We start from the raw sequence: 15,000 nt of genomic DNA, 5'->3' as shown, positions 1-15,000 counted from the left end.
TGCTAACTGCATTTGAGAATAGCTATACAGCCAAAGATAATATTAATATTTAAAGATATTGTTTTTTTTTATTCGCAATTATGTTACAAAGCCCATCTTAAGGAAGGCTTGAATCATTGTCCGAATGTTTGGTGCGTTCGTGTGTGAGTGCGTGTGTGCGTGTGTGCATGCGTGTGTGGGCGCGCGCCTGTTGAGATTAGCCTATCGCATTTGTGTTGTGCTCGTTCATTTCTTGTGTAACATTACAATTGTGTTGCCTTGCAGGCGCACACATTACACACGACTAATCTATACATCACACCACCGTGGGCCCGCCACTCGCAGTTAGAAACCAACCAATAAATACACGCGCGTGCATGAACAAGGTCACGTTCACGCGCATAGGAGCACGGCAACGCGTATCCTGAGGATCTGCTTTGACTGTCCCGGGCCCAAGTCTCTCCCCGTGTTGCATGCTGGGTATTTTCCCGTTCTTCTGAGCAAGCTCCGACCCAACTCTATCGATGCACTTGCCACAACCTGACCGTTCGTGTTGTGTTGAATACGTGGACGAGTTGGACGAAAGACCATGCTCGAAATCACTATGTTTAAGAGACACACATTGAAATCATTTCAAAACGTACGTTAAAAAACCCCGTTAAAAAGCACGTGCACACGCCCAGGCCAATAAGTACGCACCCATAATCATGCTCACGCGCGTGCACACATACACAAGCGCGCGCACACACACACACACGCACACACACACACACACACACACACACACACACACACACACACACACACACACACACACACACACACACACACACACACACACACTCCTCAGCCACACCTTCAAGTAGGCACCGGATACAGAACCTGGGCCCCTCGGCGGCAGCTGACGGCGCGCGGGTCTCTGGCCAGAATTAACCCTCCTTGTAGTAGACATCCCATAATGATTAACACACCGCAGCACTGTAGACACATACGTACGTGCACGCGCGTACATACGCGCACACACACACACACACACACACATACACACACACATACACACACACAGACGAGCTACCTGCTCGCGTTAATAGTTTATTACAACGTGCCCTCTCTCAGGTTTATTGCCGTGCACACTCTCTCTTTGACTGGGGTCTCATTAAAATCATTTTAATGAATTACCAAACATATGCTAAGCCCATGTTTGAATTACTCGAGGCACTTGGTAAACTTTGTTTATGTGTTTGTTTTCATTTTGTTACGTTGAAGTGTATCGTCTGCTTGAGTTCCATCAATTATTGATTTTTTTGTTACAGGAGATTTCAGATTTCGTGCGTTGCGATGAAATATGAGACGGTATGGAAATCAATGTGACACGTTCACACGTGCATTAGGAGGGAGCGGAGTTGCCACGGACCGTGGGGTTCCGTGGACGAGCGTGTCAGCCTGTGGAGGTCCTCACGGTCTCCCGCTGTGCTCCCCCTCCACTGTGTTATACAAGTTGAGCGTAGGAGCTCATTCATGAGCTGGGAGAACTTCAAATAATTTAATTTAGTTTAATTCAAAATGTATTATAATAAGTCTAATTCTTAAATATTAAATTGAAATAAAACGTGCTTGAGTCCACGGAAGTGTGTGCGCGCGCGTGCGTGCGTGTGTGTGCGTGTGTGTGTGTGTGCGCGCATAAATTTAAATATTTGGAATTTCAAAGATATTATCTCATGCTCGATTTGTACAATGTCGATTTAGCAGCAAACATAAAAATATTATATTGATATTCATATCAAATATGATAATAATGTGAAGCCTACGACTGAAGTTCTTTATTGAAGTGTAGACCTACTTTTTGTTTTTTCTCCTCAATAACGGTTGAAGGGGAAAAACATAGGCCGAGGAATAATTTACATTTATAATGAGTTCAAAATGGAAATACAAATTGTTAACTCTAATCTATAAAATCGAATTGTTATTTTGAATACATAGCTAAGATGTTACAATATATATATAAATAAATATATATATATATATATATAAATGCATATATATATATATATATACATATATATATATATGTATATATATATATATATAAATATATATATGAATGTATTCATACAAATATATATTATATGTTAATTTCTATAATTACATTCCTTTATTATTATTTTTTTACAAATGTTAAAGATGATGTTACGATGAAATGTGAAATGTGATTAAAACAGTATATTTGTCTAAATTCCATTCCAAAGTACGGGGGGGACGGGCCGGCCAGCTCGGTCCTCGTCCGACGCTACAGTTATCTGCCCTACATTTGTCTAATCATCCAGAGCTTAACCCTTCAGCTGGCCCGCTATCTGCTCTGCCTGTGTGGGAGAGACGGAGGGGGAGATGGAGAGAGCGAGAGAGCGAGCGAGGGAGCGAGACAGAATGTTTCCTGCATCCTAACACCAGGGATTAGTCGTGTTTTGACTTTGTAATCAGGCACCTGGTCGGCCAACACACAGGGGTCCTCCATCAGCTGGTAAGTCCACCGGGGGATGGGGAGTAGGGGGTGGGGGGGGCTTTCCGGGAGTTGATCGATGATGGACACCGCAACTCTGCTATACTGTGCAGATCGTGCTTAGGGGTGTTTAAGCCCCGTCCACGCGCGCGGCTGTATGAATGTGTGCGTGTGTGTACGTGCGTGTTTGTGTGTATGCGTGTGTGAGTTCGGGGGGTGGGGGCGGGCGGTGGTGATGGCGAGGCCTCATAAAAGAGAAGGTCCCTGCTGGGGGGGGAGGAGGGCATGAGGGAGTCAGCCTTTGATTGACAGGTCTGATAGTGGGGGGGGGGGGGGGCATGGACAGAGGGATTCTTTTTTTTGGGGGGACGGGGGATTGAGTAAGAGGCTGAGTGAAGAGAAGAGAGAGGGGGTGGGGCAGTTAAATGCAGGTTAGATTGTGTGTGTGTGTGTGTGTGTGTGTTTGTGTGTGTGTATGGGGGGGGGGGATGCAAGGAAATGCAGGAGTAAAGTGAGCTTTTAATTACCAGGGCAGAAGCAGATGTAGCAGAATTGTTCCCCCTCACTCACACACACACACACACACACACACACAAAACACACACACACAGCTGGAAATAATCCTGTGTGTGCGTTAGTGCCGGGACCCTGTAGCATGTAGTTTTAAGCTACATTAAGCTCTTTCTTCTTTAATGCAATGTTTAGCTGTTTGTATAGTAAATCATCATCTCAGGCTTCCTTGAACCATTTCTGAAGTACACATCTCAAGATGGAAAGAGGAACATATATTCAGTATCATGCATAGGGTTAATTAACTCTATGCCTTACTTAAGAGTTAGTTAAGTGAGCTGGAAGAGAATGCTTCAATGCTTATTGTGAAAGCTATTTTTATTCTTAGAAATCTCAGAGTGTAGAAAGCTTAGGTTTTTCCTGAGCCAAACGTCGATTTTCTGAAAAAAACATTTATTTATCAATTGATAAATTAATAAAAATATTGCCTTACTTACAGATGAATCCTATAATACACATATGATCGTGTCGTATCAATATTAAGTAATGTAAGTGTGTGCCAGATGATGAAAAAAAAAAAATACAAATAGTTTGATCCTTACCAAGAGCATTTCTTTATTTTGGTGTTTTCAAATACATTAGAACACCGCAAATTATTTTTCACCTGTAAAAAAAAAAAAGAAAAATGGATCAACCCGACATGTTCTCAGAAGACCACATGATGCAGAGTATAAAACAAATTCTCATCAAGAAAATGGTGCAAAACTTAAAAAAAGACAATGTCCCTGCACATATAAAAATAAATTAATACTTTATGTGTCCAGTCACCATTTATTCATCCGTCTGGTCCTAAGATTCACACACACAAGCTGAGGCTTCATCGACTGTCCTTCACACCAGCCAATCACATTCACTTCTATGTACACCGAGGGCCAATGAGAAAGATCTATGTACACTTAACGAGGTAAAAACTGTGCCACTCAAATCCCCACCACCCCACCCAACACCCGTTAACAAATAGCTATCTACAGCCTCACCCCCCCTACAGACAAACTCTCAAGTAGTTTCTGGCTTTCAAAACACACTACATTAGGTTTGTAGATCAAAGGTTTACAGCAAAGTCTGACTGTTGAGGTGTGAGAATAAATGAGGAACAACAAAAAAGGACTCAACACAGTAGTATAAAACATAAAATTGCAACACCAGCGGGCATTTAAAATAAACCATTTTACGCCCGTTAAACAAACTCAAAATAAATAGAAAAGCACATTACAAAGTTGGCTCCGACATTAGAATGCAGCAGAAAAGTGTTGCCTGTTTTTTTTTTTAGAGGAACGGCACAATTTATTTGATACACCCAAGTGTTCTGTATTCTGTTGCCGTGGCAACGCAGCTTAATTACCAGTAGCGCTCAGAGAACGGGTTGAGTGACGGAGACACAGGTACGAGGAAAAATAAATCCAGCCCGCCCCCCCCCTCCTTTCTTTGGCCTCAGGCACTTGGGGTTTGGACCCTGATTGGCCAGTCCTGATTGCTATGGATTGTGATTGGCCGCTCTCGGCAGCCCTTAGGTCCCGATAGGCTGGCCCTGCGTTAGAGGTAGGTGCAGCGGGGGGCTCAATCAGGGAGATGCATCGCAATGCCTTTCCGCACAGAGCAGCTGTAGTGTTGACTACCGACGGCTCCGTTTCTGCATAATTTCTCGCAATGATACTGCCTTGTTGAACAAAGAACGCAGCCACAACGCGCGGCCCTTTTCCCCCACTGCTCTGAATGAGCCCCCTGTATATCTGGCCTGCGAAGCAGACAGTCAATGCAAGGCTTCTGTGGTGTCCATATGAGGCTCGTCTCGGTCAGCAATGGAGACAAGGAGAGAGGTAACAGCACTAGCTCATGGGGTATTTCCAAAAAAGCTCCCGTCCCCCCCAGCCAACCTCGCGTCCGTTTTACCCCCTTTGAAAGCATAATAAAACTGTGGTGCGGGGGGGGGGGGGGGGGGGCGGACAGATGTTGGAACATACATCCGTCACCTTTGTGTTCCGGGGAGCTTCAAGGTTTCTTGCTTGTCTTCTTGAGTGTGCTGGCTTGTGTGCGGCTGAGTGCACTAAATAACTACACTAGTTAGCGGAGGCCCCTGAGCGAGAGAGTTTATCAGCGAGGGAGACCCAGACGTCAAAGAACAATCAGGGTCTCAGAGGAGACGGCGGATAGGGAAGGAACACAGGGAGACTATCAACAGGAAGAAAAGCAAAACAAAACGAAAGACGTCAGTGGAGGCGTGGCTCCTGCCGTCATGTCTTCTCCGTCTTGTCGGCGGTCAGCCGCGGCTTTGGGCCGCCATCGGCGTGCGCGTGCTGCATCGCCAGGAAGGGGTTGGAGGTGATGGCGCCCGGGCCCCCCTGGGGGGCGGGCTGCAGGCCACCAACGGGCAGCTGAGCTGAGGAGGAGGAGAGGGGCATCTGGGCGTGGATCTGCTGCAGGTCCTGCTGCTGCTGCATGAGCTGGTAGAAAAGCACCTGCTGCTGCTCCTGCAGGGAGGAGAGGGGGGGCGAGGGGGGAGAGGGGAGGAGGGCGGAGACGGGCGAGAGGAAGGTGCGAAGAGAGGGGAAAGGTGGGGGGAGGGGGCAGGGGTGAGAGGCCAGAGGAGAGAACAGAGGAGGGGAGGAATGACAAGAAAGGGTAAGAGAGGAAAAGGAAGAGAGAAGACAGGGGTGAGAAGAGAGGGGACAAGAGGGAAGGAAGGATCGATGAGTGATTAGGTTGATGTCGAGGGCAAAATGGCTTTTTTGAGTTTGAACTGTGTGTGCGAGTGTGTGTGTGTGTGTGTGTGTGTGTGTGTGTGTGCGTTTGTGTTACCGCTGTTGGATGGGAGCTCAACAGTTGCTGGAGCTGATGATGCTGCAGCAGGAGTCTCTGCTGCTCAGACATCAGGCCGTGACGTGCCGAGCTGAGGACAACAACAACACAACAGCGGTCAGATGACCAGACTGAAGAGCCGAACACCACAGGTCACATGACCACACTGAAGAGGAGTACACCACAGGTCACATGACCACACTCCGAAGAGCAGAACACCACAGGGCACATGAACACACTGAAGAGCAGAACACAATAGGTCACATGACCACACTCTGAAGAGCAGTAAACCAGCGGCCACATGACCACACTGAATAAGTCACATGACCACACTGAATAAAATTACACAGAAGGAAGTTGCATGACCACTGAAGATGATCTAGAATTCAAACATGGATAGCTGTGGAATGCGATTCAGCTCGTGAGCTTGGGTATAGGCCATCTGACCACGAAAAAGACACTGATCTCATATCCGGCTTTTCAAGGTAAAAGGACATCAATAGCGAGGAGAACGGGGAACTTTCATGCAAGTAAAATTCACTATTCCCATCTAATCTAATCTTGAAATGCACTAGAGACGCAGAGGAAAGGGAGAGGAGGGAGCCGGGCTGCGGTGCTCAACTCACCTGTTCTTAGCAGTGGTCAAGCTGCTGGGATCCCAGAGCGCAAGCAGAGAAAGGAAAAGCAACACAAAGAACAGGGAACTACCATCAAACTCTACTCAAAACACACAAAAACACCCAGAGAGAGGGAAGAGGGGGATAAATAACCACTGGTGATGGAGCATTCCTTTGGGCGAGATGCAGGTATGCCACCATGTAAGAGCAAATGGCACTCAACTAATTGGCCAGTGTGAGCAGATTTACTGCGAGTTTTGTGATCATAACAAAATCTAAAATGTGGTATTTGCAAGGGCCCGATCAAAATGATGCCTTGACACAGAGAGAAATAGAGATATCTATCTATCCATCCATCCATATATATCTACATACACACATACATACATACACCCCTATATATAGGTGGGATCCAACCTTTGATCTGTGAGCTCTAATCAGTCAGTGATGCCGACGCCCATCAGCTTACCTGGCGTTTCCCAGTCGGTAATTCAGGGGCCCCACGTCGCCGCGAGGGGTGAGCACCCCCTCGCGGCTCTGGATCACGCCGTTCAGGCTGCCCACCTGGCCCCCCCCCAGGGACCCCATCAGGCCCGTGGCGCCGGACGCTAGGCCGTTGAGCTGGGGCGGGCTCTGGGAGACCGAGGGGGGCGTGGAGAGGGAGGAGGTGGAGCCATTGCTGCTACGGCCGCCGCATGACACACTGTCCTGGGGAGGGAGGGGGGGGAGGGAGGGAGGGGGGGAGGGAGAGATCAGGGACGATAGAAAGAGAGAGAACGAGAGAGAGAGAGAAGGAGAGAGAGAGAGAGAGAGAGAGAGAATGAGAGTGTTAGGGGGAGAGAGAGAGAGAAGGAGAGAGAGAAGAGAGGGACAGAGACACAGTGTCATTTCTGTCATGTGCTGTGGAATTGATAGTCCACCATTCACCATTAGGCACGCCAGCGTTCGCCGCTCTCTCTCATCGCTCTCCTGCACGCGGCAACCTTGTTGACCCGCACAGAGAGAGGTCCTGTTTACAGTGAAGCCTAACTGGGTGCTGGGTGGGGGGTAGGGCGGGGAGGGGAGGGCTGTTCTCACCTGAGCTGCCACGGGCAGAGACGAATCAGCGCCCCCCAGCTGGGATCCCTTCACGTCTGGAACACAGATTAATACTCATTTACATTAGGACCCCCCTGTGTGCCCTGGCTGTCGACGTGTGCGTGTGTGGGTATGTGTGTGGCAAAGTGTGTTAATGGTACTTTATTCCTATATAACGGGACACTCAAACACAGTTATGAATGCCTGACTAGAACTGAATGTAAACGTGTGGTATGCATGTGTATGGTTTTTTATAAATCTTGGGATCGCACAATAGAGTGTGTGTGTGTGTGTGTGTGTGTGTGTGTGTGTGTGTGTGTGTGTGTGTGTGTGTGTGTGTGTGTGTGTGTGTGTGTGTGTGTGTGCGTGTGTGCGTACCAGAGGAGGCCGAGTGGGGGGTGAAAGGCACCGAGAGCTGTGCACTGAGGAGCTGCAGCCTCTCTTTCTTGACGGTCAGAGACCTGATCTGCTCCTCCAGCCGCTTGTTCTCCACCTGCAACTGGTGCAGGGACTTCAACATGGCCACCACTGAGAGAGAGAGAGAGAGAGAGAGAGAGAGAGAGAGAGAGAGAGACACAGAGCGAGGAAGAGAGGGAGACACACAGGCATATATAGAGGAAGAGAGCGACACACAGAGCGAGCGAGCAAGCAAGCGAGAGAGAGACAGACACACACACACAAGCGAGGGAGAGAGAGAGACACAGAGAGCGAGGAACAGAGAGAGACAGACAAGAGGAACAGAGGGCCAGACATAGTGAGAGAGATATAGAAAGAGAGAGAGAGGGATAAGGGGAGAGAGAGAAACAAAAAAAATAACAAGAGCGTAAGTGAGAGTGACAAAGCTACAGCAGCAGTCTATATATAAAACAAGCACACGGTGTGAGAGATACGGCCTGCGTTGATGCCAGAATGGATGTTCTACTGTTGCCCTCCTGGGACTTATAAATGTTACGCTAATAAAACCCTTCCTCGAGGAGCTAGTGAGGCAGGGGCTACTACTTCTATATAAAACGCATCCCAGACACACACAGGCCTGCTTGTTCAACCAAGTCACTTGACCTAAGAACGAGGGCAGCAGTGCCCGATCCACGCATCAGATAGGGCGCTACTGCCATACAAAAACAGGACTGTTGCATCAGAGAATAAAGACACATGATGATGAAAAATACAGAAATAAAGATGCTTAAAGCATTGAGGAAAAGGAGAATCTCTGATTTTCCTTTGCTGGTTTGCGGCAGCACATATGTGACTGTACAAACATATGACTGCACTTGTGTGCATATGGAAATGTATGTTTGTCTCAGACGGCTACATAACATGGTTGTTTGTGTGTGTGTGTGTGTGTGTGTGTGTGTGTGTGTGTGTGTGTGTGTGTGTGTGTGTGTGTGTGTGTGTGTGTGTGTGTGTGTGTGCGTGCGTGTGTTTGCTCTCTCACCATCTCCCTGCGTCTCCTGCTGCATGAGGAAGTTCTGGCCATCGCTCCACTGCCGCTCCAGGAGCTGGTCTATACTGGTGGCCACCGGGGGCAGCGTGTCCCCACCACCACCACCACCACCACCTCCGCACCCCGCCCCCAGCATGCCCAGGCCCGGCCCCGACACTGACCCCGACGGGTCATAGCGGATCTGCAGGCCGCCAATGGGAGAGCTGAGAGAGAGAGAGAGCAAGGGTAGAGAGAGATAGAGGGGGGAGGGAGAGAGGGAGGAAGGGCGTAGAGAATACAAAACAGAAGGAGAAAAGCAAGAACGAGATAAAATGATGAGTGAGGGAAGGAGAAAGAGGGAGAAGCAGTGGGGAAAATGAGAGCGACGGCAGGGAGAAAAAGAGAGGTCAAAGAGGAGATTAACGACCTAACATAAATGTCAGACAACCATAGACACTGCTGGCTATAAAACGACATCAATTTGTTGTTACAGTGGGCGTTGATGAAAAGTAGCCAGCAAGGCATCCCGTCTGGATGAGTACTTCAGAGGGAGAGAGAGAGGGCGAGTGAGAGACAGAGACCGAGACAGGGAGAGAGAGGGGCAGAGAGAGAGAGTGTGATAGAGACTAGTTATAATAGACTTGGCATGGTGTTGTAAAATATATATAAGAAATTATGAATAAAAATTTATTGAATTTGAGGAGATTTGTGAGCCAGACTATTAAACTCCCGCTTTTATTTTTTTTAATATATATTTTTAGCCGAGAAGGAAAACCAGCGGGGAGGGGTATTTTTTCCTATTTGTATTTTCCCGTTAAGGTAATTATTCCGTTACACCTGCTCTAGGAATTTCCACCCAACTATCTACAAAATATTTTCCTCCAGATATTACTATAGTTCTTATTATAAAAGTAGTCTATTTTCATTAAATGTTACTCACAGCTGGCAAACAAGACAAAGACGCAGCATATTAAAATACATAACCAACCTCCATCTTAAACTGAGCCAACATACGCTGAAGGCTTCGTCAATTATTCCCATCTTCATAGATCCACAAAACGTTCCCAGTGAGAAATGGGATGTGTGTGTGTTTGTGCGTGTGAGTGAGAGAGAGAGATGGGGAAGGAGGTAGATGTAGGCTGCAGTTGTAACCATCAGACTTCCATGGCATGTCGTTCCATGGCAATCGACAAGGTTTTAAAAAGCGAGCGAGGAAGAAAGATCAAAGCACGGTGGACGATTCCCACATCCCAAAACACAACTCATGGTCGGGGCGAGTGAGGAGATCGCCTTTAGGGGTGAGAGAGAGAGGCAGAGTAGTGTGTGTGTGTGTAGGTGTGTGTGTGTGTGCGCGCACGTGTGTGTAGGAAGAAATGAGGGGCCAGCCGAGGGAAAAGACGAGGGTAGGGGTGTTGGAGGGTGGGGGGCAGTGTGGAATGTAAATAGGGGCTCGCTCGCGAGGGAGAGAGCAGAGCATCTGTGTGTGTGTGTGTGTGTGTGTGTGTGTGTGTGTGTGTGTGTGTGTGTGTGTGTGTGTGTGTGTGTGTGTGTGTGTGTGTGTGTGTGTGTGTGTGTGTGTGTGTGTGTGTGTGTGTGTGTGTGTGTGTGTACTCACCGCGGGGTGGTCTTGGGAGAAGCTCTTATGGAGAAGCCCTGGGCTCCAACACTACTGGTGCTGCCGTCTCCTGCCTCCTGGTCTAAACACACACACAAAATCAATGGCACATCTAAAACCGACGGCTCGGTGAGCTACTCACTCACCCTCTCTTTGTATCTCTGTTACACACGAGCCCTTATTCAAGCTGCATGTGCTTCCCTACTCTCTCTGCCTCTCTCTCGCTTTCTCTCTCTGCATTCACCGATACTCTCTCTCTCTCACTTCTGCCCCACTCTCCTTGGGCCCCTGGCCAGACGCCTCTTTTCATTTTCCTCAGTGAGGGTAATGAATCACACATGCATACACACACAGACACACACACTTACACAAACACCCATGTGCATCCAACGCAAGTGCACACACACACACTGGCATACACTCAAACACAGATACAGCGCACCTCCCCGCATGCACACTCAATCCAAGCTTTTAGAGTCACCAGGTCAACACCCCACAGGCCAGAAGCCTAAATAACAGTTTCTGTCCCGCTCCCGGCCTTATGAACACTTTGCAGCGAGCAGCGGCTAACGCTACACACAGGCTAACACACATACACACACGCACACACACAGGCTAACACACAGAGGCTAACACACAGAGGCTAACACACAGAGGCTGACACACACAGAGGCTGACACACAGAGGCTAACACACAGAGGCTAACACACATGCCAACACCAGCGGTGTGCTTGCCTTGCTCTCCCAAGGAAAAAAAAACACATAAGAGTTGCTATCCTGAGCACATGCGAGTGCACAGACTGTCCACGGCTCACAATGTATAGCGTGGAGGACTATCGGGGCTCAACAGGAGCTATTAATCCAGGGTTTTGCCAATGGGGTGAAAAGGTTTCAGTTGGTTTCTAATGCAAATTGGCATGTTGAAAGATCAGCATCTCGGCGCCATCTGCACGCAGTCACTCACAGCGCTGGTTGGTCGCTTTTACACACACACACGTATCCACGTGCATTTGGTTTGTGTGTGTGTCATTAAGTGTGATTAGTGAGCTGACCCGCAGGTTGCAGGGGGGCTCTGGAACACAGCAGCGTCTCTCTCTCTCTCTCTTCTCACAGAGCATGAAACCCTAAACTCTCCCTCCCACTCTCTGTGTCCTGCAGAAGTCAACACTCTATCCTGCCACTTCCTCTGCTGCTCTGTCCTATTCTATTCTCCATACTAAGACATGAACACACTGGAGCGCTCCAGCATTAGGCTTGTGAACGGCAGTGTGTGTGTGTGTGTGTGTGTGTGTGTGTGTGTGTGTGTGTGTGTGTGTGTGTGTGTGTGTGTGTGTGTGTGTGTGTGTGTGTGTGTGTAACTGGAGCTTAATGGGAGGAGCCTGTGACTACCACAACCAATGACCCTTGACCCCTCTGTGAGACCCAGGGGGCGTGACCCAGCCATTATCTCGCTCATTCTTGTTCTCCCGTTCGTTCGCTCCCTCTCTCTCTCCCTCTCTCTCGCTCAGGCACAACACACACACACACACACACACACACACACACACACACACATATATATACCTGCTGGTGTGGCTTCAGACTGGGCGATGAGTGCAGCCATGGCTGAATTTGGGTTAAGCCGGTTCCCAAACATATGGGAGGGAGCGAGGTTGAACACAGACCCTGGCAGGCTGCTTACCTAGGGAGAGAGATAGAGCGAGACAGAGAAAAGGAGAAAAGGAAGCGACAAATTCATATTAGAATAATGTCTTTATTATCCGTTTAGGAGACGGCCACAACATGTTATCATGGGAAGATTTTAATTATCCCAGATCAAAGAGCGGGAATATATTTAATCAACGTAGCTTTTTTGGGGGTTTGTAATTACTTAAGATTATTTTATGCCAACTTGGCCCGGACGAAACGCAGGAAAACATACACTTACTCTTCAAAGTAGATAAACAACGGCGACGCGCTCGCACCGCTACGGCTACGTGCAACTCACACACACATATACCTCAGAGTGGCCGCGGCTCCAACACACTGGCATGCTGACAAAGTGCTTCTGATGCAGATAGTTTAATCCAATTAGAGCATTTCCCAAATAAGGGCGCTGGAGAGGGTGAGGGGGTTTGTTCACGGCATTCGTCATAGGAATTTGGCAATGCACTGGCACGCCTTAACTTATATGAAGCGCAATGCTATTTTAACATTGTCCTGCCTTTGGGAATTCTAATTTAAAATGATGTTTACGTGAGACCGTTTGCGAGGATGTTTTTTAATTTTTTTTACTTTGTGCTGCAGCTCAACGTTTGGTTTATGCTAGCGTTGGGAACTACAGGAACCACTTTACATGAATACCCCAACGCCCAGTCGCATGCGTGCCCTGATTAAATAGACAGATTGATTTATGCTGTCATTCTATAGCGATTTTATTAATCAAGTCCTTGCGACACGGTGTTACTAACACAGATCATATAATTAATGCTTGCATCTCAGTTATTTGTCATGTGTGCAATGGGCATTGTAATATTACAATAGCAAATTTATGACCCACACATGTGTGTGTGTATATATATATATATATATATATATATATATATATATATATATGCATGGGCGAATATACATATATTTGCACGTGTGTGAATATACATATACAAATATACATATATTATGCATAGATAAAATATATATACAAACCTATATAAAATAAATATATATATTATATATACACATACATGTAAAAAAATATATATATATAAACACACCCGTGTTACATTTATAATAAAGAAATAATACTGACAAAAGACTCTTAAACACTAAACCCACACACACTTGCAAGTACAAAAAAACGACGTACAATAAAGGTGAATACCATGAACGATTGTGTTGACTATTTAGTTACTCTAATTCCAAAATTATAGAAATAGAAGACATTTGATAGAGAAAGCCAGAGAAACATAGATAACTCATGCTACAATAACACTCCCACCCATGTTAAATGTGAAGGCGGGCCCTTAGCCTGCCCTTATTCCATTTATTTCACCGATGACTTTGGCTCCGTTTCAAAAGCCTCACACCTCGCCTCCCCCTCTCCTCTCTCTCTGTCCTCCCACTATCCCTCTCAATGCCCCAGTCCCTCCCACTTTCTCGCCAACATTCATTTTTCATTTTCATTCATTTTTCATTCCGAGTCATTCCCCGAGTCATTCCCCTTTACACACAGTCTCTGTCACGCACACACACACCATCTCTCTTCCCCCTAATGGGCAGTCGGCCAGCAGTTTGCTTGTGGACTGAAAATAGCAAATGGCTGCTCCGTCTCACTGTCTCGTGCACAGGTGCACGGACGTATTTGCGCGCACACACTAACACACACACACACACACACACACACACACACACACACACACACACACACAAGCATACAAAGACACACAAACACACACACTAAACAGAAGACGCGGGGAGCCCATCTTACAGGGTTGCATAATTTCCGGGGACATGATTTCGGCGCGAGTGGCCCAGATGCCCGGAGGCGTTCCCACACATTCAGGACTTTAAAGACACGTTTTGGTCGATCCGGAGCGACAAGAAGAGGGGAGAAAGAAAACAGCTCGCTCTGTCTAACTGTCTTCCCCGCTCTCCCTCAAACATCTCACCACCCCTTCAATTACCCATCTCTTTCAAACCCTTTACCCCCTTTCTCCCGCGCAGTAGCACACACACACACACACATACACACACACACACACACACACACACACACGCTGCAAGAGAGGGGCTAAGTCCTCTATACTTGCTGTAAATAGCGTGATATCCCATGCTTCCCTGGGCCTCTCCTTCTCTGTACTATGGGGGGTGGGGGGTGGGGGTGGCTATGGGCCTCGGGACGCAAGATTCAAGACATGAGTACACCCCCACCCCCATCATCCCCACTGTGGCGCTTGTCAGATGACATCACATCACGGGACAAGGGATGGAGAAAGAGAGGAGTTGGTAGTTCTGAAACAAGAGAGAAAGAGGAGAGCGAGAGAGCAAAGGGCGCAAAAGATATCGAAAGGGCGGTGTGTGTGTGTGTGTGTGTGTGTGTGTGTGTGTGTGTGTGTGTGTGTGTGTGTGTGTGTGTGTGTGTGTGTGTTGGACAGGGGAGAGAAATGAAGTGGCGCTGGACAGAGAGGGATCTCTGGGGCAGTAGTGAAAGAGGACAGGCTCACAGGGGTCGCGGTTTGAAGATGTGGGGGGGCCAGGGTGATTACCAGAGGGGCTTCAACTTTAGCAGAGTAACCGTGGGGACCGCTGCAAGGGGAGGGGGGGTTGTGACGGTGCTCTCCCCTTTGGATGAACGCAATCCGACAATACATGAGAAATAACCACAAGTCCTCTGAAAGCTTGTTTTTAGACGCTAAGGCTGCAACTACATCACTCACAACTTATCATC

General features: G+C 47.7%; 1 protein-coding gene across 3 annotated transcripts in view; it reads right to left on the bottom strand.

The window, feature by feature from the left end:
* Window positions 1–3,550: 3,550 nt before the first annotated feature.
* mllt10 (MLLT10 histone lysine methyltransferase DOT1L cofactor) overlaps window positions 3,551–15,000 on the bottom strand; it is a 38,889-nt gene continuing 27,439 nt past the window's right edge. For 2 of the 3 annotated variants that reach the window (XM_079754890.1, XM_079754891.1), the window contains 8 exons: window positions 12,138–12,255; window positions 10,575–10,656; window positions 8,972–9,183; window positions 7,915–8,064; window positions 7,537–7,592; window positions 6,929–7,167; window positions 5,843–5,933; window positions 3,551–5,514 (listed from right to left, as the gene is read on the bottom strand). In XM_079754890.1, the coding sequence (XP_079611016.1) occupies window positions 5,278–5,514; window positions 5,843–5,933; window positions 6,929–7,167; window positions 7,537–7,592; window positions 7,915–8,064; window positions 8,972–9,183; window positions 10,575–10,656; window positions 12,138–12,255 (1,185 nt within the window). In that variant the 3' untranslated portion in view covers window positions 3,551–5,277. Of the gene's footprint in view, window positions 5,515–5,842; window positions 5,934–6,205; window positions 6,493–6,928; window positions 7,168–7,536; window positions 7,593–7,914; window positions 8,065–8,971; window positions 9,184–10,574; window positions 10,657–12,137; window positions 12,256–15,000 lie in introns of those variants that run through there. The other variant, XM_079754892.1, reaches the window with a different exon arrangement.

This window comes from Pollachius pollachius (genome assembly GCF_949987615.1).
Source record: "Pollachius pollachius genome assembly, chromosome: 17".
Taxonomy (NCBI): domain Eukaryota; kingdom Metazoa; phylum Chordata; class Actinopteri; order Gadiformes; family Gadidae; genus Pollachius; species Pollachius pollachius.
Note: the sequence above shows the minus strand (reverse complement) of the source record. Positions and strands in the feature narration are given on the sequence as shown.